Here is a 23,749-nt window from a genome sequence, read left to right on the forward strand (position 1 = left end):
TGTAAATGAGCTGGAGAAGACAATGGCAAAGCACTCTAATATCTTTGCCAAGAAAACTCCAAACGGGGTCATGAAGAGTTGGACAGAACTGAAAGGAATGAACTACAACCACCGGCTCCCTGTTAATCTCCAGCTACCCACTGGATGTACTCAACTTGCACAAACCTGGCTCAGCATCCTTTCCTCCCCTCCCCCTAACTACTGGGTGGCCACCCCCATTCTTCTGGGCTCCAGGCTCCAGGGTGATGGCTGACTCTGCAGTCTCTCACTGCTCCACTGATAACTCCATTAGCCAGCCTGTGTGAGCTCTTTCCTCCCTCTTTCTTCCAGGATGGGCTCTCATCACCTCCTGTGCCACAGCAAGCATCCTGCCTCAAGGCTTTCCGTAGTCCAGTCCCTTCTCCACTCCCTATCAAAGTCATCTTCCTAAAGCACAGATCTGACAGGTCATCCCATATCACCCTCCATTCTTAAACTCCAGGATCTCCTCGTTTCATTAAGAATCTAATATAAAATCCTCCATTTGGCTTTTAAAGCTCTTCATAAGCTGGCCCTGTCCTACTTCTCCAGTTTTCTTACGTTTTACTCCTCGCACAACCTCCACCAACCAGTTAACAGTACTCCTCACATAAGACACTCCATCTCCCCAAGCAGGGAGTTTCCCCAGGATCCCCCTTTCCCGAAAGCTCTCTCTCTTTGTCTCCACCTCTTGGTGTCCTTCAAGTGCTGGCTACAATCCCACTTTCTACAAAAAGCTTTTCCGAATCCCTTTTTGCTGCAGTTATCCCCAAATTATCCTTTGTGCATCTCTTTGGATTTTTTGCAGACTGTCTGCCCAGTCAGACGGTAAGCTGTTTGTGGGCAAGGATGGTGTTTGCCAGCTCTGAATTCCCAGTCCTTAGAGAGTGCCTGTCACACAACTCATTTACTGACATCCTGACAAAAAAGCTAATATCCACTTTGACCAAGGCCGAGCACAGAGATCTGGGAAGTGTCCACCTACAGATAATCCCTGAGCTCCTGGGAGCTGACAAGCCTGCACAGTTACTTAGTATGGAAGCAGGAAAAGAGCCATGGGGGACACACAGAGTTATTGGTCATGACTTGAATGAAGATGCTACACAAGAGACAAAAAGGTAGGAGAAAAAGACGTGGACAAGAGACTTGTAAACCTAGAGAGGGGAAAGTATCTAGGGGATGGTGGTCCATTGGAAAAGGAAGGAGAAGCAACCTCTGGCCTTGGCAGTCTGAAACATCATCGTTAACTAGAAGAGGATGGTTTCAGTTTAGTGATGGAGTAAGAAGCTGGGAGAGATGGGAGAGGAAGCAGAAGCTCCAAAGAAGGGAAGAACTGTTCTACAGGTTTGCCCAAGCAGGGTGACAGCTAGCTGGGACAGAAGGTTCCAGTGAGCTGGGTTTGGGGAATGAGGAAGCATCGGAGGAGGACCCAGGAACTGGGGAGACACCAAAGATCTGAAGGAGAGAGGGGCAATGGCAATATCAACAGGCTGGAAAAGAGAGGAGGAAGCGGAATCAAGGATGCAGGCACAGGGGATGGTGGTGATGTCAATGGCGTGTCTGATGGAAGCAGGAGAAAAGAGGGGGCTCCTGAAAGTGGTCTCAGTGCTTCTGAGCAATATGGAACAGGGGCTTCCATCTAGCCCTCAGAATGGCCACACTACATATGGGGCAAGTTGTTTTGTTGACTGTCTGAACTTACCCCTAAAGAGAAAATGTTTAAAAATGCCGTGTGAACTTCAGCGTGTATCCCGCCTGTCATTCTTTTTCAGAGAGATCTAGCACAATACCACCTTTTGATAGGAGTCTTACCTGAAGAAGATTGGGGAGGGGTTGCTAGGGCAAAGAAAAGGTCTAGAATGGCTGCTGTGGTAAATGGGAGAAGCCAGAGTTCCTGCAGGGTGGGCTGCGGCAGCTGTCTGACTCAGAAGGAACAAAAGATGTCTGTCTGTTCTCGGGACTCGATGGTCTCTGGCACTAAGGCAGAGGCTGCTGGGCCGGCTTCTCAGAAGGTGTCTGGGACCTTGAGTTCCTCCCTGAGGCTGAACAGGCTGGGCTGTTTCACTCAGCTGAGTCCTGGGCCTTCAGGCACAGCCAAAGCACCACATGGCAGAGGAAAAAGCAGAACACGAGAGAGGCGAGGAGATTTTCCCACGGCCACCCAGCTAGAACTCGGGAGAGATGCATTCAGACTCCCACCGGGACATTCTTGTGATTTCTATTTGTGTTCTATTTGCTTGTTCTGAGACTGGATCCCCTTGTCTCCTCCAGGCTGGAAGGACAACGGCCACTCACGGGCCAGACCTGAATGGCCAGGTTATCCCTCCTTGGAAGCGCTCTGCTCTGGGGGGGGGGGGGGGCTCACTCTGTTTGTGGGCCAGCCAGCTTCCCCCTAGCCCAAAAGCAGGGATTGCAGGTGTGTGCCATTAAGCTTGACTTTCATTTTATTTTGACTGAAAGATCTAAATTAGTGCAAGTTCCTTGAAGACAAGGACCATCTTTTACGTCTCTTTGTATCCCCAGCATTTAGCACAGCCCCTGGAACATAGGAGGTGCTTTAAAAAAAAAAAAAAAAAAAAAAAAAAAAAAAAAAAAAAAAGCTTACTGACTGATATTTCTGCCAAACCTTTTAATTTTATTGTATATCATATATACCTTGCAAATACAGTAACTTCAAAATACAAACGTCGTCCACTTTAAATGCTTCTGCATTTCACTTTTTCCCCCAACAAATCCTTCCAATATACATAGTTATCACTGCTACTCCATAAAGATAGTGTACTGAAATACATCTGTTAAAGTAACAAGATAGAGGATGCCCTCTTTGGCAGTGTGGTTCATTGCCTGGATTTAATTCAGAACAATACCACTGTAGGACAATATATTGTACTGAAATAAGTGCTGTATATTAGAACACAAATATAATTTTTTATTACATCTTTAAAAAAACTTTTAATTCATCGTTCCCGCTACCTCCCCCCCTCCCCCCCAATCTAGTCAAGCAAATTAAATACAAGACAGAAAAGAAAGTCCTCAATAGACAACTACATGGATAAAGTCAATACACACATTGGTCACATCCAAAAACAAAATATAGTTCTCTGTCTGAATTGCAAGTTCATCACCACCTCTCTGTCAAGAGCTGAATGATATATTTTCTCTTCTTTTTTTCCAAACTGGTAATTGATCTTTGCATTGATCAGTTTAAAAGTCTGTCCATGCTGTTTTTCTGAATGATACTATCATTGTAAAAACTGTTCTCCAAGCTCCATTTAATTTTTTCTTCATCAGTCATAGAAGTCTTCCCAGTTTCTTCTAAAAGATTCTATTTCATCATTTCTCATGGCACAACAATATTGTTTACATTTACAGATTACAATTTGCTCAGCCGTTCTCCCACAGGAAGAGAGACACTCTTAGTTTCTAGTTTGTCCCACAACAACAAAAAGCTAATAAACAAGTTGGTACATCAAGGTCCAAGGTCTCCTTTCCCCCTTTTTTTTAAAAATTTCTTTGGAATATAAGGCTATTAGATGACATTATACACTTAAGAATGAGAATACCTCTCTACGGAGATGAAGAAGTAAATTTCCACACAATACAATATCAACAATGAATATAGTCTTATTGAAGATCTTTTTCATGCTATGGATAAGCAAACGAGTTGTGTTAACAGGCAGAGCCTCTGTGATTCTTTCAGCAACTCCAGACATATGAAAAAGTCTTGTGTATTCAGTTGTCATGATGTTTTGTTTTGGTTTGAGTGATAGTGATCTCAAGGGCTACCAGGTAAACCCTACACCATACTTCTTACTATTTAGACACTAATATGTTGACATTGTATTTTAAGATCATGCTCAATAACCTGTTTGGGACAGTTTGGCATAGGGGATTCATGCAAAGGTAAGCTAAACAAACATTTATTAAGGAGCTAATACATACTGTCCTCTGTGGAAAGTATTAAGGGGGAAAAGAAAGGAAAAAAAGGGGAGAGAGGAGGAGAGGAAAGGAGGGAAGGAAGGGAGGGAGGAGGGGAAATGGAGGGGAAATAGGGGTGGGAGAGAAACAAAGAAAAAAAGAAAGAAAAATTAAGAAACAAAGGAACAAGGAAATGAAACAAAGAAAGAAAAAATAAAAAAATAAGTCTTCACCTCAAGGAGTTAACAATCTAATAAGGGAAACTGTACAAAGAAGCTAAAGAAGTAGAGAAAAGAGATTTGAGCCATGACTGGTAGGAACATGATAAAGTGTCAATTTTGAGCCTCCGGGCTCTTTTAATATAGTTGTCATTTGTTCTGTTTTGATAAGTGCTGAAATTAGATGTCAGTTCAAGGCTGGCCTTGGATATTGGCTGTGGGACTGTAGGCAAGTCACTCGGCTTTGTCATCTGGAAACTGGCAATACTACTAGTACCTGCCTACCTTACAAGGTTGTTGTAAGGATCAGAAGAAATAAGCTTTTTGTCAACCTTAAAGGCCACAGAGAAATGTCAGCCCTCATCACTGGGCTTTTTTTTTTTTTTCTTTTCTCAGTATGAACTAGATGGTGAATAAAGTGTGAGAAGTTTGTGAACATCGTCCCCTGCTTCTTGACTCTTATAAGGATGCTCTCCGGTATGAATTTTCTGATGATATAGAACAGGTCCCATAATCATAATTATAAGGCTTTGCAGCAGTATCAATCATCTGGTTTTAAACAAGATCTGGAACCATCAAGACTTTACCATTTTCATTTCTTCCTAAGAGTTCGGTGAAGTATGAATCATCTGGTGTTAAGTTGGGGATATTAATTAAAGGGTTCCTGCATTGATTATATTCAAAATTATTTTCTCCAGTATGCATCCTTGAATATACATTAGGATCTTGGAATAAAGGATTTCACAATGCTGCTAATTTGTTTCTTCAGAATGAGTCTTCTGATGTCTAATCAGGATTGAGTTCTGAGTAAATGCTTTCTCACATACCTTACATTTATAAGGCTTTTCTTTAGAATGAATGTTCTGGTGCTTGAAAACACCAGATAACTTTTTGAATGCTTTCCCACATTCATTACATTTATATGGTTTTCCACCAGAATGGGTCTTTCGATGCTTAATAAGGTTTGAATCATGATTGAAGCCTTTCCCACATTCCTTACATTTATAAGGCTTCTCTCCAGTATGCGTATTCAGATGTTTTTTTAAGTGGAACCTCTGAGTGAAAGCTTTCTCGCATTCCTTACATTTAAAAGGTTTTTCTCCAGTGTGAATCTTCTGGTGTCGAATAAGGTTGGAGCTCTGCTTGAAGGCTTTCCCACATTCTTCACATTTATAAGGATTCTCTCCAGTATGAATTCTCTGGTGCTTAACAAGGCCTGATCCATGACTGAAAGTTTTCCCACACTCATTACACGTGTATGGCTTCTCTCCAGTATGGATCATCTGATGTACAATCAAGTTTAAGCTCCGAGTGAAGGCTTTTCCACACTCATTACACGTGTAAGGCTTCTCTCCAGTGTGAATCCTCTGATGGACAATAAGAGCTGAACTCTCAATGAAGCCTTTCCCACACTCGCCACATTTGTAAGGCTTCTCTCCAGTATGGATCATTTGATGGGCAATAAGACTTGAACTCAGAATAAAGCCTTTTCCACATTCATTGCATTTATAAGGCTTCTCTCCACTATGGATCCTCTGGTGTTTAACAAGGACCGAGCTCTGACTAAAGGCTTTCCCACATTCGTTACATTTATAAGGTTTCTCTCCAGTATGAATCCGTTGATGTCGAACAAGATCTGAGATGTGACTGAAGCTTTTCCCACATTCATTACATTTATAAGGCTTCTCTCCAGTGTGAATCATTTGATGTGAAATAAGATTCGAGCTCTGCCTAAAGGCCTTCCCACATTCATTACACGTATAAGGCTTTTCTCCAGTATGGATTCTCTGGTGCTTAACAAGGGCCGAGCTTTGACTGAAGGCTTTCCCACATTCGTCACATTTATATGGTTTCCCTCCAGTATGAATCCTTCGGTGCTTAATAAGGTTTGAACCATGACTGAAGCCTTTCCCACATTCTTTACATTTATGAGGCTTCTCTCCAGTATGTGTATTCAAATGTTGGTTTAGGTGGGACCTCTGGGCGAAGGCTTTCCCACATTCGTCACATTTGTAACTCTTCTCTTTCTTATGAGTCTGTTGATGCAAAGCAAGGCTTGTTTTTTGAGGAAAGTTTTTCCCACACTGGTTACATTTATAAATTTTCACTCTGCCATGGATCTTCAGGTGTTGAGTGAGCTTTGATAATTGGGGGAAGCCTTTGCCACACTGTTCACATTTATAAGGCTTTTCTCCAGTATGAATCATTCGATGTGCAGTAAGACTTGAGCTTCGAATAAAGGCTTTCCCACATTCATTGCACTTATAAGGCCTCTCTCCACTATGGATCCTCTGGTGCTTAACAACGTCTGAGCTCTGACTGAAGGCTCTTCCACATTCGTTGCATTTAAAAGGCTTCTCTCCAGTATGGATCCTCTGGTGCCTGACAACATCTGAGCTCTGTCTGAAGGCTTTTCCACATTCATTACATTTATAAGGCTTGTATTCAGTATGGATCTTCTGGTGCTTGACAAGGCCTGAATTATAAAAAAAGGCTTTCCCACATTCACCACATTTATATGGCTTCTCTCCAGTATGTATCTTTTGATGTAAAAGGAGCACAGAATTTTTAGTAAATGCTTTTCCACATTCATCACATTTATAAACCTTCACTCTAGTATGGATCTTCTGATGATGAAGGACCTTTGGAAAACTAGAGAAGGCTTTCCCACAATCTTTACATTTAAAAGATTTCTCTCTAGTATGGATCCTCTGATGCCTAACAAAATCTGAACTCTGCCTGAAGGCTTTCCCACATTCATTACATTTATAAGGCTTCTCTCCAGTATGAATCTTCTGATGTTTAGCAACGCTTGAATTGTACATGAAGGCTTTCCCACATTCCTCACACTTATATGGCTTCTCTCCAGTATGCATCCTTTGATGTAGAAGAAGAACTGAATTTTGAGTAAATGTTTTCCCACATTCATTACATTTATAAACATTTCCTTTAGCATGGATCTTCTTATGTAGAGCGAGCCTTGAGAATCGAGGGAAGGTTTTCCCATAGTCTTTATATTTATACGGCTTTTTCCCCATGTGAATCTTCTTGTGATTAACAAAGGTTGAGCTGTGACTGAAGCCACATTCTTTACACTTATACAATTTCTTTCCAGTTGGAATCTTCTGCCGTTTAATCATTCTTACCTCACTTTCCTGTTTTGCTGGCTGATGCTTTTCCAAGTTCTCACCTTCCCCAAATTCCCCAGGCGTAGAGTAATAAAAGTTTGCCCTTTTGAGTCTTTGAACTTTCACCAATGAGGAGGATTCTTCACCTATTATGATCTCCTTTGGAGTTGCCTCTTTGTTTTTAGTCCTAGGCTCCAAGTCTGAAAAAGATTGATAGAAAGTTTGAATGTTCCCAGTTCTTAGAGCTGGGAGAAAAGAAATTGGGGGTGGGGTAATGCACATGTACATCATACCCAGATGCAAGAGTCACATGGTTCTGAGGGCCACCAAATCTGGTGCGATGATCTGTGGAGCCAATGAGCAAAGGCAAAGGAGAGCTAGAGATGGGAGAGGGACTGATGTGATGTTGATGTAATGTGAAAACAGATGATGGAGCATAACCACTAGTCAGATTGGAACGGGAGATATTCCAAATACTAGATTAATACCTGCAACAAAGAGGTAAAAAAAAAAAAAAAAAGCAGCTGGGCGATACAATGGAAAGAGTACCGGGCCTGGAATCAGGAAGGTTCATCTTCCTGGGTTCAAATCTGGCTTCAGATATTTACTAACTATGTGACCTTGAGCAAGTCATTTTACTCTATTTGTTTCAGTGCCTCATCTATAAAAATGGAGAAGAAAATGGCAACCCACTTCAGTACCAAAGACTGCCAAGAAAAACCCAAATAAAGTCACAAAGAATCACACACAACTGAAGAGACTGAAAAAACAACAAGGAAAAAAGGTAAGGGGAAAAGAATGGAAAGAAACTATCAGAAGGAGAGCGAGGATGAGGGAAGCTCAATTAGACAGGACCAAGTCTTACTTGCCTCAAAGATAAAAGCCTAATCTGATACTGAGAGAAGAAATTTCTCAGAAGTTGGGATCAAATCCCAGCCTTTGCTTTCTATCGTTGTGATGATGGGCAAATAGCTTGGTCTCTTTTGGGCGTAGGTTTCCTTATATGCAAAAGAAGGATACTGGGAGGGAAGATCTCTTACTCTGTTCCTCTGCCATTGGGACCATTAACTCCTAATTAACCACTCTCATCATATGAGGTATGATTACAGGGCTGGACATTTTGTCAAATGCTTTCCATAAATCACATCACTGAGTCTTTATAAGTCACTAAGGTGAGACTATAAAAGGCAGGTTACTTATACAGATGAGGCTCACACAGTGTCTTGCCCAAGGTCAACAAAGAAGTAACTAAGAGCTCAGGCGATTCTGGAGAATCGGCTGGTCCCTAGGATCCACCCCCATTTCCAAGTAAACTCTCTCTGAACCATCCCTTCTGCAACCTGGAACTGGTTTTCCCCAGGCCATTTATGGATTTGGAGGCAGTGTGGGCCCACGGGAATATGTTTCCCCTTGGGGGGCTCTCCTGGGATTCATTTTTGCTTTACAACCATTCTGGCTACACGTGCTCTGACATGTCAAGTAGGGTAATACAACAGCAAGGTGACCACCCTGGCCTTCTAGGGATACGACACTAGTGGGGTCTGAGGGAGGTAAGGGGGGAGAGGACACAATTCCGAGGGAGACTCTCAATAAGCTGTCGTGACCCTGATGACAAGGTTCAGTTCAAGAGGCTGAGAAGGAGGATGGGAGGGGGGAGCAGACAGGAGAACCATGTCCCAAAGACAGAGCAAGGTCAGACACGTAAAATTCTACATTCAAGGGAGCCTGAGAAAAAGCCTTAACTCTGGAGCATGTGTTCTCACTTAAGCCCAAGCTCTCCAGCCAGACTCCGGACTCTGATGCCCAAGATGAAGACCTTGGAGGCAGGTGGGAGCCCCCTCTTTCAAGGAAGCCCCTGCCCTCTGTACTCTCAGAGCCCACCTGCCCCCTGTCCTGTCCTCTGCACCAGACAGAACATACCTAATCCCTTCTTTTTTTTTCATTTTTATAGTTTTTTTTAATTTTCCCAAATACATACAAAATAGTTTTCAACATTCGCCTTTGCTAAATCTTATATTTCAAATTTTTCTCCCTCCCTCTTCCCTTATCCCCTTCCATAGACAGCAAGCAATATAGTATAAGTTAAACATGTGCAGTTCCTCTAAATATATTTCCATGGTTGTTATGCTGCACAAAAAAAAAATCAGATATAATAATGAAAGAAAAAAAGAAAAAACCAGCAAGCAAACAAAAAACAATAACAAAAGTGAAAATATTAGACTTTGATTCACATTCAGTCTCCCTGGACTCTCTCTGGAGGAGAATGGCTCTTTCCACCATAAGTCTATTGAAATTGCCTTGAGACATTTCACTGTTGAAAAGAGCCAAGTCCATCACAATTGATCATCACATAATTTATAATTCATCTTAGTTCTACTCACTTTACTTAACGACAGTTCATACAAGTCTTTCCAGGCTTTTCTGAAATCAGCCTGTTCATCTTTTCTTATAGAACAATAGTATTATGTTAGGTTCTTACTAAGTGCTAATGAGATAATGAGATATTAGGTTCTTACTAAGTGCTAAGTTGGTGCTTGACAATTCTCTAGTTCCGACCATGACTGGGAGTTTTACTTGTGAATTCCTGGGGAAGAGCTTGCGTGCTTAGGAGGAGCAAGTTCATTGGTTGAAGTAATTCTTCCCAGAAGCCCTTGCGTTATCCCACACCCATTCTCTGGGAGGATAAAGAGGGCAGCTCTGGAGGAAAAAAGGAGTCTCTGCTCTAGACCAGACTTGAGGCAGCTCTCTGCAGGAAGGGAAATCACTTCTCTGGACCAGAATTAACAGCAATTGTCTGGAGACAAGGGCTCTCTACAGGAAGAAGAATCTGTCTGAGAGATTTGAGTTGAAACAGCAGATCTCCTCCCAGGGAGCGATCGGCAGTTTCTGGAGACAACAGCACGTTGCAGTATTATATTACATTCATATACTATAATTTATTAGCCATTCTCCAACTGATGGGGCCACTCAATTTCCAGTTCCTTTACACTACACAAAGTGCTGGTACAAACATTTTTATACGAATGGATCCTTTCCCCTTTTTTATTATATCTTTAGGATACAGACTCAGTAGAGACTTTCAAGGATAGGCAAAGTTTGATATCTCTATAGGTATAGTTCCAAATTGCTCTCCAGAATGGTTGGATCAATTCACAACGGCACCTACAATGCATTCACCTAATCCCTTCTTTAGGCCACAGCTATGTATGAGTTCCTTCAAATGATTCTTCCTGGGTTGGGACTCGGGGCTCTTCAGCATCCAGATATTCCAGATGTGCTTAAGTGCTAGCTAAAAGCTAGCATTTGTAAAAATCTTTTAAGGCTTACAAAGCCCTTTAAAAATATCTCCTCATCATGACTACAACTCTGGGAAGTAGGTGCTATTATTATGCCCAGTTTAGGGATGAAGAGACACGATAAGTGGGGCCATCATGTCCACATTCATGGAAGCAATTTTTTTCAATTACAGTCAAAGATGAAGAGAGATTTTGGGGGCAATACAAGCTTACTTGTGCTTCAAATCCCCTAAGATCTCAAATATTTTCTGGGAAGAAGCACTATATAAAGCTGCCTCCCTCCCCTGATTCTCTACTAAAAGATACTCATGTATCTTCTTACATGGGACCTTTCCAACTCCCATGCTCTAGAATGTCAAGATTCTTTGAGATTCTGCAGATTTAAGGAGCATACCATCAAGGCCATACATTTTTTTAACCACTCATGGGCTTTTATAAAAGTGAATATGTCCATGTAGCTCTTTGGAATCCCTTCTTCTCTTTCTCACCCCCTTTCTCACCTCTTTAGTAGCAGAATAGCATTTAGTCTTCACTGGTTCTTGTTCTCTCTCATTTTCCATATTTTTTTCTAATTCCACAGAGAGAGGCTCAGTAAGAATATCTCCCAACACTTTCCAGCCCCAAGGATGTGGTTCATATGGGTAGAATGACTTGAAATGATCAAGGACATCTAGGGATCTCTTATTATTCTTTTTTTTTCCACTTTTCTTGGGTAGCAAATCCTTGTTAGCATTTCTGGTCTCTCAATTCCAATGTAAACATTATTTTATTTATTCAGAAAACAGAAGGAAAATGAAAACTGATTTTCAGTTATCATCATCATATCCACGCCCCAAAGTGGCTATTCTTTAAGTCTCGTTTCCCCTGCAAATAGAGAGCTACAATAGAGCTAAAAAAACAAAGACCTAACCAACCAAGCTTCTCTCACCAACCACAACTTATCCTAAGCTACAGAATCCCCTATACTATTTTTCCAATTTACTTAACTTTATTTTTGCAATTAAATTAACCTTTATTTTAAAGAGTTACATTTTATGAGGTACGATATTCAGGGTACAGTCATAACACAATCTCCTCGTATTTGATATTTTGTCCACACTTGGGTTAATCCTATTTTACAGTTAAATCAAATCAAGCTTAAATATATCTCAGCTCTCAAAGTAGACTGCTTGCTTACTGATGATTTGAGAAAATATTGAAAAAAGACATGAAGAAAAAACACTATGTAAACTGTACATAATTCTAATCACATAAAAGCCATGAAAGCATTTTAAAAAGTTGAGATTTTAAATATGTGTGTATAAAGAAGAAAAATAAATATAACCAATTGCCTGTAAAACAAATCTTAAAAGAATTGTTTCCATATAGAACCTTGCTTTCAAGTTTTACATTTCTTCTTCGCTTATTTTAGTTAGAACTATCTATATTAGTCTACAATAAAAGCACCTTATGCCTTTCAAACAATCTATATTTAAATTATATTTAAACATAAATTCTTCTTCATAAATACAATAGTTATTTGTGGATTAAATTCTTTTTTAAATGATCATGATTTTATAGTCTATCAGTTGATCTGTTAAGAAAGAAAGCATCCAGTATACCTGTCTGTACTCACCTAAAGTTAAAAGGAGAGAGGGAAGAGATCATAAAGTAGATAAATGTTAAAATAAAGTTGGTCAACTTATGCTGACTCACCTTTCATCTGAGAGTACCTAAATCTAATTCAGAAAAGAATGAGTTTAAATAATGTTTATACTTCTTTTGAACAGACTCATTTTCTATCCAAGAGCAAAAGAGCTGTTGGAAAACTACAAAAACCTTCAAATCTCAAATTACAACGACTGATCTGATCTTGTTGATTATCAGTTCTTAAAATACCCCTAAGTCTCATTTTTGTTTTCCTTTCCTCCAAATGTTCCTTTTATAGTAACTAAAAGTAACAGTGTACCAATACAATGATTAGGAAATGGATCAATATATTGTAGCACATGGACACAATGGATGATTACTGCACCATGAAAAGCAAAATGAAGAATTCAGAGAAACCTAGGAAGACTTATGAGTGAAAGCAGCAGAACCAGCAAAATAATATGCACAATGACAGCACTGTCAATCCAAGCTTAGCCCTGGAAAGGCGTTAAGCAAATGTACTTTCCTTAGAAAGTGTACCAAATAAATGTACCTTCTATAGAAGTGGCTGGAGACAGCGAATGTTGCTGTCAGACTCAGTCAATAATCAGCAATATTATTGCTGATAATTATTTTTCTTTTTAAATCTTTTTTATAATGGAATATTAAGAAAATGATAAAGGGAGAAGAGTAGTTACAAAGAAGTTTTTTTCATAATATCTCCCCCCACCCCAGATAAAAACCCTTCTGAATTGTCAATGATTACAGAAGTGCTAAATTTCATCAAGTTTTATCAATTACTAATGAAGTGTGATCAACTTAGCAAAAGCAACATTACCAGGTTGAATAGCAAATGAGTTTGTTTCCCACAGTATATGTAAACTAAATATTAAAGGGAAAAAATCAATAGCATAATTTGCACAAATAAAATAAATACATACATTTTATATTGCAAAAGCAGTGGAAATGCTCTTACAGATCTTGAGATCATTCTTTGTTGAATATTAGCTCAATAAAATAAGCAATATGGCTAAATGTGCAAAGAAAGAAAAAAGCAGAAATGGAAGTGATGTTATCAGGCATCTTCACAACCAAACCCCTACAACTCCAGCTTTTTAAAACGTTCTTCTGTTCTGCCCAGAAGCCTGACTCACAGCAAGAACAAATTCTGGCACAAGTTAACTCTTGAGGTGCTATAGCAACGATCTTCCAATGATGTTCCAGCGGCTGGAACAGTCTTTTTGAAATATATTCTTTGTGAAGCACCATGGGCAATTATTCAGTGGCACATGATGAGTTCTTTATTGCTCTTGCTGAGATGTCTTGTTTCTTTGTCAATAATGGCATTGCAATAAAAAAAAAACCCAATTCTAAATTCCCTTAGTCGATGGGTTAATACTTTAAAGACATTTGGTAAAAATCCAATCTTTTCTTCTACCTCTTCCAAGAGTTCCACTTATCAAAAGGCAATTACCTTTTTATAAGAAACAGAATAATGACCAATAGATTTTGTGAGCTTTCTGGCTAAGTATCAGTAAAATGGCTTATTGCTTCAACTGTTGAAAGGCTCCCAAGCCCATCTGCCAACAAGCAAGGAACACAAGGAGCCCAAGAGACAGAAAGGGAAAGATTACAGAGTCCCAGTCACGGAGAGTCCTGGCCATTCCTGGCTCCCCGACCAGCAGGTCACTCACCTTTTCCAACCAGACTCGTAGGGCCCGGGAGAGTTAAATTCCCTCCCCTAGTTTTACAGAAACCTGTGACACTGATATTTCTTCTCAGGCACACAACCTTGCTTCCACCTTCCCGTTCAACTATTCTTGAAAGGTCAGTTGTTGGAGTGGGGGGGATTGTGGATACCTGTTCCCACACAGGCTACAGATAAGTGTGGAGCCTCCATAAACACTCCGTGGGGTTTAGAGACAGACTACTCTAGTCAGAGTTATCAAGAAGGGCTTCCAGATTCCCCCACTCAAAAAAGGAATGGACAGGGTAGTATCCTTCCCTCCTCCCCAAATCACCGCTCCAAGAGTGCCCTGGAGATCCCAGAGGAAACAAGATCAAGGTCACAGGTCAAGGGCAAAGAGCAGAGGACAGGAGGGGATGAAGGAATTCTAGGTCTCTTCTACCCAAAACAAGTACCTTGTGTGCAGGTGAGATGGGGTGAAGGGACAAGTCAGTGAAGGAAATCATAAGCCAAGGAACTGAGAAGGACAAGCCAGAACCCTTTGTCTTTTTCCAAGAGGATTTATTAAATTCAGTATAAATGAGAATGTGTTCTGCAAATAGCGTTTGGTAGGAAAGAATCAGCCCTTAGGCCCTTAGGGACCCTCTGGGGCCCTCCATCTCCTCTGACATAACATTGAGCAAGAAAATAGCTTGGATGCAAAGGATGGAACAATTTCCCTGAGACCATCAGCATTTGGGATGCTGCGTGTGCATCCACACAGACACATAGCCCAGCTCAGCCCAGGCAGAAGTTCTGAGGCCCATGGCAAAAGAGTCTGAACCAAATGAAATCTGGAGCCTTCCATCCTCAGCATGGCACTCCCCACTGCCTGGTCTGCTTCCATGGCAGGAAGTCAATAGCTCTAGGCAGCCTCTGAAGGCAGTGGGGGGCCCAGTCCTGGATGGAGAGGAGGCCATAGAGTCCAGCTCTCCCCCAAACCTCCTCACCACTCCGAATTCTAATCGGCAAAACCACGAAACCGGGTGAAACATTCATGCAGAGGGCAGAAGAGCTTGTGCACAGGTCCGGCTGGGCCTTCCAGTACCAAGGACAGATCCAGAAGACGGGGTGCAGGAGGGTACCTGCATGCTCTGTGACTTACCCTGCAGAGCTGGGCACAGACAGGACCATCAGCTCTAAGAACAACTTCCAACAAGAGAACCAGTCACGTGACTCTCAAGCCTGAAGGGAACGAGCCAGACCAAAGGGGACTCGCAGAACCGACAGTGAACGATCTGGTGAAACTCCCAACCTGACATAATCCAATGGAATTTTGGAACTTAACCTTGTAGAATTCAGACCAGGAAAACAATAAACAGAACTCCCTGCGGATCCTTCCACTGTGAAAGCTTCATCCAGAGCTGGGAAAGCAGAAGAAAAGGACAGAAACTCAAGCCAGACATCTATCTCCTTCACCCCTCCAAACGTGCAGAGCCCAGAATTAAGGCCCAAAGTGGAGAAGCTGACTGGAAGAATGAAAAAGAAGAAAAAGAAAGAGAAAAAATTTGTCCATAAAGAGCTATAATAGTGACGAGATACTCAAGAAACAAAGAAGAGAATGATTTGAAAACATTTGCAAGCAAAACTTCAAAGAAAAGGACATCTGGGGCACATGTCCAATAAGGATTCAGAAGAGTTAAAGAAGGAACTAAAAAATTAATTTAGAAAACAAATGATAGCAATAAAGGGAGAAATAGGGAAAAGAGGCAAAGGCTAGGGAAGAAAGGTAAGAAAAGAAAGTCAACATTTTAGAAAAAATGTTATAAAACCTTTCTGAAGAAAACAACTTTTCAAAAATGAGAATTAGATTAATGAAAACAGATAACTCCATGAAACATCAAGAGATAACACCAAGCAAAAAAATTGAAAATCTCATAGAAAAAACAATTGACCCAAAAAATAGATCAAATTTAAAAATCAATGGATCACCCAAAAATCATGAACAATAACAACAAAAGAACCTAGACTATATATTGCAAGGAATCATTTTTTTAAAACTCTGGAAAAAATATAGTAAGCAGTCCAAAATAATTCCTATACCGTGGAGTCACAATCAGGATCACAGAAGATCTGGCTAAATCTAGCAGCACCAGTAAAAAGGTACAAAAGGGTTAAAATATGATATCCCAGAAGATACAGGATCTCTAGGTTTACATCCAAGAATAACCAACCCAACAAAACTGAATATTATCCCATGGGAGACAAGGGAGAGAAGAAATGGACCTTTAATTAAAGACAGGACTTCCAAACATGCCTGAGACAAGTATAGACAACCCAAAGACCAGAGCCAAAAAGAAAAATTTAATATACAAAGAATCCAGAGAGACATGAAAAAATAATCATGAGTTTAAAAAAGGAATTACAGAAAAAAATTAAACTATATTTTCATATGAAGAGATATAATTTCCCAGAACTTTATCATTATTAGGGTCATAGAAGAAATCTAAGTAGAGGACCTGATTGTGATTCTTTTGTGCTTAGATGATCTAAAAAGAAGAATGGATTGGAAAGGGAAGAATGAGGAAAATTATTTCCTACAAATGAGGTGTAAAAAGATTACTTATGCAAAAAGAAGGGGGCACTAGAAGGAATAGACAAAAAAAACCTTCACTTTTATCTGCATTGGGTAAAGGAAGAAAAAACACATAACGCAAATTTGGGTATAAAAATACAAGTAACTGAACAAACAAATGGGAACAATCCTGGAACAGAAATAATACAAAGTTTAAACAGAGGGTTTGGAGCACAATCTATTATACTTCAGCTGAAGTAAAAATGACAGAAGTAGTAGTCATGATTTCAGACAGCACATTTGGCTAAAGACAATGAATTAATATCAATACTAGGCAGGTCAGATGACATAGCATCTTAATTTTTAAAGGAAAGATTTAAAGAATTACAGGAAGAAATTGATGGTTAAATTATAATAGTGAGGGAATCTCAATTTATCCTTTTCAGACCTAGATAAATAAAACCCCAAAAAAGTGAAATCATTAGAAAAGTCTAAAATAAAAGTTATCTGGGAAATTTTGAAAGGGGAATGGAAACTATACATGGTACCTTCTTAAAATTAACCATGTGTTAAAACATAAAACATTCATAAACAAATGTAGAAAAGCAGACATTAACTGCATCTTTTACTGACCATAACAAAATAAAATTACATTCAATAAAAGGTTGTTAAAATGAAGATTAAAAATGGACTGGGAAACTGTACTGCTGAGCTGCATGAGCAATAAAAGGGCAGATCAGACATTTACTCCAATTCCCCATAACTTCCCAAACCACTCCGAAACAGAAAAGATAACGCAAATTCAACTGCTTCTGAGGACACTCAGAATCCAAAAGAAATTAACCTCCCTCCCCAATAAAACCCCAGAAGTCGATACTCACTGACCTGAACTCACCTCCATGCTATCAGGGCATGACAGAGGCTCACTTACATTAAAACCCACCCCATGCCCTCCCTATTTCCACTGATGTAGAGGTTGGGAAGTTTGGTGTATCCTCAATGGCCACAACCCTGCCAGTGCCAGCAGAATCTGGGTTTGAAAACTAAGGGACAGAGGAGAGGCCCCAAGACAGCAGAGCAGGACCCTAACCACACCGGGGGAGGACCCCGTGGGGCTCCCTTCTGACAGCCACAACTCTACTAAGGCAGCCAGCAAACCACGGATTAGCCAGTGCAAGAGGAGGCTGGGAGGCTGGGAGATCCAGCATCCTCGGAAACCCTAATCAAGAGGGGAGGGAGTCAGAAAACAAACAGTGAGAAAGACAAGGGAGGGTCAAAAAATCTACAACGGCCAAAGGTTTCAAGACAACACAAACAATAAGTCAACAGGCAAAACAGTACGGGGGAGATAGGGCCTCCAGATCCAGTAAATGAAATGCAGGCACCTAGGAATCAAAACTTCAGGAGACAGAAGCAATAACAATAAAGTGACAACAGAAAAACCAGTAAGAAACACTAAAGATGCCCAAGGAGGCAATGGTAAAGGAAGAAATCTGGTACAGCTAAAGGAAAGGGACAGAGAGTGGGCATTAGGAACAGAACCAAGCAACACCTACTAAAACAAAGCAGGTCAATGTCTATTTTGTGGGACTACATCAAAAGGTATATGAAAAGGAGCAGAGAAAGGGGACATGGAGGAGTGAGTGATGAACTAGCAATAAGGGAAAGGGAACCTCTGTGATCTCAGAAAGAGAACAGCCTAGAAGGTGCAAAAGGGGTGGTAAAGATTGAAGTGGGGGGAGGCCTTAATTTGGGATGAGGGGCTCCATCGATGAATGCTCCCAGGGATGAAGGGAGCTGAGGACTTCGGACATGAGAAGGCCTCTGGGATTTGGTATCTGAGAAATCTACTTGTCCTGGGAGTGAGGGAGTCCGGTGAGTACCAGGCAGAACGGCCTAACCTTGGGCATCATCCTTTCTGACCCCTGCAATAATGGGCATAGTTCTAGGAGCAAGACTCAACAGGAAGAGGGAATCCCTCAGGCAAGCCCTCCAGGACCCTGGCAGAGAGATGTCTAACAAATACAGAGAAAAGAGAGGCAGTGGCTAACTGTAGAGATCTTGTATCAGACAATGAGCAGTTAAAGTAACAGAGTGTGGAGGAATTCTTTTGAGAAAGGGGTACAAAAAATGAAATTAGAAAACCAGTGAACAGGACCAACTGAAGGGGAGGAAAGGAGAATCTACTTGATTCAAAGGAAAAATGAGTCAGAAGAAATATATAACCGGATAAAAGAAGGAAAGAGCAACAAATACACAAAGCATTGAAGGGAAAGGGTAACAAAGAGAAAAGGAACTGGGGGTATGAAGAGAACCAGTGAGAACAGAGATGCTTTTAAAGAAAAAGGTGAAAGTAAAATAATTGAAGGAACATAATGCTGTGTTTGTAGCAGAAGGAAAAAAAAACATAACTGGAAAAACAAACCTAAAAAATAAAACAGTTTTGCCCCTGGAGGAAAAGGGAACCATGAACTTTACTAATGGGGCACTACCAACCTGCCCTGAGCCTCTGGGGGAGCACTTTCTGACCATGCAGAGGACAGACGGGAGCCAGAGAGATTGAAGGCGAGGGGATGTGGGTCCCTTTGGGGGGCGTCCCTCAGGATTTTGTCCAGACCTCGTTACTTCACTTGGGGATCTCATCCATTCCCAATTTGAAGAACGGCATTTCTTTAGAGGGTCCAGGGGCAGCTGGGTGACACGGAGGATAAAACAGTGGGCCCAGAGTCAAGAAGAGCTGAATTCAAATGCAGCCTCAAACACTAGCTATGTGACCCACTTACCTCAGTTTCCTCATCTGTAAAATGAGCTGGAGAAGGAAATGACCAATCACGCCAAGAAAACCCCAACTGGGGTCTCAAAAGTTTAGACATGCCTGAAATAACAACACGCTCAGATGAGTGGGTAGGGATGGGGGGAGGCTCTGGAGATTTCAGGAATGATGAAAGCTGGTGAGGGGACCGTGAATCAACAGGGAGCTATCGAAGAACTGCCTGAGCCCAGGGAGGATCCAGGCAGCCTAAGGCTGGAGGCTCTCCGTTTCCTCCTGAAGCACATAAATAGGAGCAAACACAGTGACTGTGGCAGTGACCCAGGGCTAAGGTTTGGGAGAGTTCTTTTCCACAACAGAATAAGGGGCACGGGGGCTCTAGAGCAGAGGATGGTACAGAGCTGAACTTGTTCACCGAGGGGTCCAGTTGGAGCCAGAGGGGATGAAGGAATCCCAGGATTCTTCTACCCAAAACAAGTACCTTGTGTGCAGGTGAGATGGGGTGAAGGGACAAGTCAGTGAAGGAAATCATAAGCCAAGGAACTGAGAAGGACAAGCCAGAACCCTTTGTCTTTCTCCAAGAGGGTTTATTTACTATTCAGTATAAGTGAGAATCTGTTCTGCAAATAGCATTTGGCAGGAAAGAATCAGCCCTTAGGCCCTTAGGGACCCTCCGGGGCCCTCCATCTCCTCTGAGATAACATTGAGCAAGAAAATAGCTTGGATGCAAAGGATGGAACAATTTCCCTGAGACCATCAGCATCTGGGATGCTGCGTGTGCATCCACACAGACACATAGCCCCTCCTCTCTGAGGAGGGCAGAGCAGCCGGCAGCTTGGTCCAAGGTCCCTATTCTGGAGGTCTCCCTCACAGCTCCCCAGGAGCCACAGGTGGACACACACGGAACTTCCATGGACACCACAAAGAATCAGGATGACACAAAACAAATGCAGAGGGATTTCAGGCGAGCTTGCAGAACACCAGCAACTCATGGAATCACAAAAGGTCTCTTAAAGGAGATACTTGCATCCAGACTTTAATAGAGCAAAGGTTCATAGAGTGGGCCCTTAGGTGAGAGAATATTTCAGGCAGAGCATTGAAACAGTCCTTCAGAAGTCGAACCGGGCCACAGTGAAGGAGATAAGACTCGGAAAGAGACAATGAAGGATTTGGACTTTAATACCTGGCTACATTTGGGGTGATTACTGAACTGAAACACAGGCTGCCTTCAGAGACCTCAAAAAACCCCAACAAGAAAAGATTACATTTTAGAGAGAACGTTACACATAAGGAATATCAATTAAGCTTTGACAGATGGATGGCAGAAGACTAATTGGAAAGCCACTAAAATATTCCAAGTACCTCCTACTAGCATCTGGGACTGCTTATTAGTGGAGAGCAGAAGAAGAATTAGGAATCCTATTGGAGCAAATTCATAGAGAAGTAGCAATGGAGGGAGACACCCACGCTAAGAACAGCAGACCAGCAGAAGGAGGTTTTCTGGTACATTTGCTTCACAAATATCTAAAAATACACCAGACTGTCCTTCTTAGAAAATCCAAGAAAAATCATGGTAGGTTATTATTCTAGCACAAGTCAGATAAGCTTAGAAGATAAATAGTTAATTGGGGAAAAGAAATATAAGAACAATTCTCCAACTGGTTAAAAAATAAAAAAGGTCAAAGGATACGAAAAGACAATTTCCACCAGAAGAAATCCAAGCTATAAATAGCCCTATGGGCACACGCCATCACTAAAGAATTAAAAAGATTAATTTAAGCAATTCTGACCTTCCACAGATCAAAGAAAATGATCCGCATTGGAAGGCTGAGGCGTATCAGTTCAGGGTTGGTGGGGGTGTGAACCAGTCTAGCCATTCTTGAAAGCAATTTGGAATCATGCCCCAAAAGTTACTAATTTGGGCATTTCCACAGAATTTCCATTAGTAGCCTTATACCCCAAAAAGATCAAAGAAAGAAAAAAAAACCACTGAAACAAAAATATTTATAGCAGCTCTCTGGAGAGTAGCAAAGAACTGGAAAGGGAGAGAGGGGCAATGGGAATAATTTAAAGGATGAATGTTAGGATTACTAGGTGAGAACTCAAGTTGTCTGGACAATGACAAGGTGAGAACTCAGGATGACTTGATAGAAGGAGCAAGCTCATTGGCTGAAGTGGTTCTTCCCAGAAGCCCTTGCATTATCCCACGCCCATTCTCTGGGAGGATAAAAGAGGCAACATTGGGCCTGGAGAGCAGTCTGCCTGGGGAAGGACAAGGGCTGGACAACATCACTCCAGGAAGAGGAGAAGTCTCTGCAGGAAGGGAAGTCACTTCTCTGGACAAGAGTTAACGGCAACTGCCTGGAGACAACGGTTCTCTACAGGAAGAAGAATCTGTCTGAGAGATTTGAGTAGACACAGCAGATCTCCTCCCAGAGAGCGATCGGCAGCTTCTGGAGACAACAGCACGCTACAGATGAATGAACAAACTGTGTTATGAATAGCAGAAATACATGAATCCATTAAGAAATGATGAAAAAGATGGCTTCGGGGTAACTCGGGAAGACTTCTACGATTTGATTTAAAAAGGCGATGAGCAGAACCACAATTTCTATAATAACAAATAATTTTGGAAGATTTAAGAATTCTAACCAATGAAAAGACCAATCACGAATGCAGAAGATCTATAAGAAAGACCGCTAGCCAGCTCCCAACTCAGAGGCGACGGGCTCAAAGTTGCAGAACGAGCTACACGGTTTTACGTGATCAGTGTGGGAATTCATTTTGCCTTTCTTCGCTTACTTCTTACAAGAAGTTTGTTTTCCTTTCCTTTCCCCCAGTGAGACAGAGGGAGGTGGGGAGAGGTAATAAATGCTTGTTCATTTTGATTGAATTTTTTTTTCTTAAAGACATGTCATAAATTCCGCAAACTTTCTCACAGAATACAAACCTTACCCAACATGAGAGGATTCATAAAGGAGAGGAAAATCAGCCACACTAGCTCTAGCTAGATGAATCCATATTAAATCTATTGTTGGAGGAGAGGAGTTGTTCCATTCTGTAAGACATTTCATTCATGAGGGGACTTAAAACAGTCATATGCACTGTTATAATTAATGAGTCCAATTTGGATTCTGACATTTTCTTATTGAAAATATTGCCTAGAGACTGAAGTCTACCTTCCCTTCCCATGAATCTCTTTCTGATCCTAATCTTTTATCAGGCCGTTTTCTCTGTGCTCACTGTCTCCTAATCCTACATACAGTGACTTCTGATCAGCAAAGGTCTCTGAAGGAAGCTGAGGGAGCTTCGGTGTAAAAGGATCCGAAGAGCCGGACCGGCAGCACTTCAGGCTCGGAGAACCGGCCGCGTGTACGGAGTCCACAGAGAGGAGATGGACGAGGCGGCCGTTTGGGACAGAGCACCGAGAATGGAGGGGGAGTCATACGAATGTGGTCTGGAAAGTCTGTTGAGAGTCAGAGTGGGAGAAATGGCACTGTACGAACCGGGGGGTGTTGGGAGAGGGGAGAGTGTTTTGTAAACTTATCCGTAAAGCAACAGGGAAAGCCAGCACTGTGGGAAGGATGGCGCTAAGTTAGGAGCAGGACTCTGTTCTGGAGCCTATTTGAGAAGGAAGGGCCGGGCCTCAGAAAAGTCAGTTAAGAGCCTGCTCACAGCGGCTCGGGTTAGAAGTGAGAGAGTTGGGCTCAACCGCTCAGTCCTGGGAGCCGGAGGGTCTTCCCTTCTCAGGTACCCTCTGAGCTACATACTCGCTGCCTCCCTTTCCTTGAAATGCTTCCAATAAGACATGTCCATAAGACGGTCGGGACACAGGACATATGGGCAGAACAACAGTGGGAGACGGAACTGGTTCACCAACAGTCAAGGTGAGGGAGAGAGAAGGTCATGGGTGCGAGGAAGAAAGAGGACACAATAAGCACAAAGAACAAGGGCAGAGGTCCTGAGGCGGAGGAAGAGGTGGAAGGACAAAGGGAGAGGTCGTAACCAGGGGTGGGGAGCCCTGCTGTGTGGGGCCAGGTGCCCTGGAATTGTGGGGAGACAAAGGCTGGGCCAGACCCCAAACTCCCCGAGGAAAAAGGCTGAGCTGAGTTAGGTGCAGGCTGTCTGGGGCCTGCCACGTGCTATGTGAAGGAGAAGCCTCGGCAGCGTCTGAGTGGGTGCTAGGGGTCAGGGATGTCGCCCTGCTCTCCACAGGGAACGCTCAGGGGTTCGGCAGGCCCCCGCAGGGTAAACTAGAGATGGGCTCAGAGAAGGCATGAAGAGTGGGGAGGACAAGGAAAGGTTCCTGCAGAAGGCGGACCTTTAGCTGGGTCCAAGGAGGAGCTAGGGAATCCCAAGGAGAGAAATGAGGGGGCACAGGGGTCAGCCACAAAGAGGAGCCACAAGGGGCAAGGGCCCCGCCCAGGGAAGCCCAAGGGGCACAGGGGAATCCTGGGAAGGGCAAGGGCAGGGAGACATATTCCAATCTCCCTGGGGTGATCAGGAGCCATGGGAGAGCAGCCAGCCCCGG

The 23,749-nt window shown here is 42.1% G+C and overlaps 3 protein-coding genes across 8 annotated transcripts in view; all 3 read right to left on the reverse strand.

Annotated features, from left to right (window-relative positions):
• LOC141562595 (uncharacterized) overlaps nucleotides 1-23,749 on the reverse strand; it is a 173,344-nt gene that overhangs the window by 149,355 nt on the left and 240 nt on the right. The window lies entirely within an intron of this gene.
• The window catches only part of LOC141564465 (uncharacterized), a 153,763-nt gene that overhangs the window by 65,699 nt on the left and 64,315 nt on the right, over nucleotides 1-23,749 (reverse strand). The gene's annotated exons all lie outside the window — the stretch shown is intronic.
• LOC141564466 (uncharacterized) overlaps nucleotides 2,633-23,749 on the reverse strand; it is an 85,510-nt gene continuing 64,393 nt past the window's right edge. For all 3 annotated transcript variants that reach the window (XM_074306980.1, XM_074306982.1, XM_074306981.1), the window contains exon 3: nucleotides 2,633-7,482. In XM_074306980.1, coding sequence (XP_074163081.1) covers nucleotides 4,907-7,482 — 2,576 coding nt within the window. In that variant the 3' untranslated portion in view covers nucleotides 2,633-4,906. The remainder of the gene's footprint in view (nucleotides 7,483-23,749) is intronic.

Source organism: Sminthopsis crassicaudata, chromosome 3 (assembly GCF_048593235.1).
Source record: "Sminthopsis crassicaudata isolate SCR6 chromosome 3, ASM4859323v1, whole genome shotgun sequence".
NCBI lineage: Eukaryota > Metazoa > Chordata > Mammalia > Dasyuromorphia > Dasyuridae > Sminthopsis > Sminthopsis crassicaudata.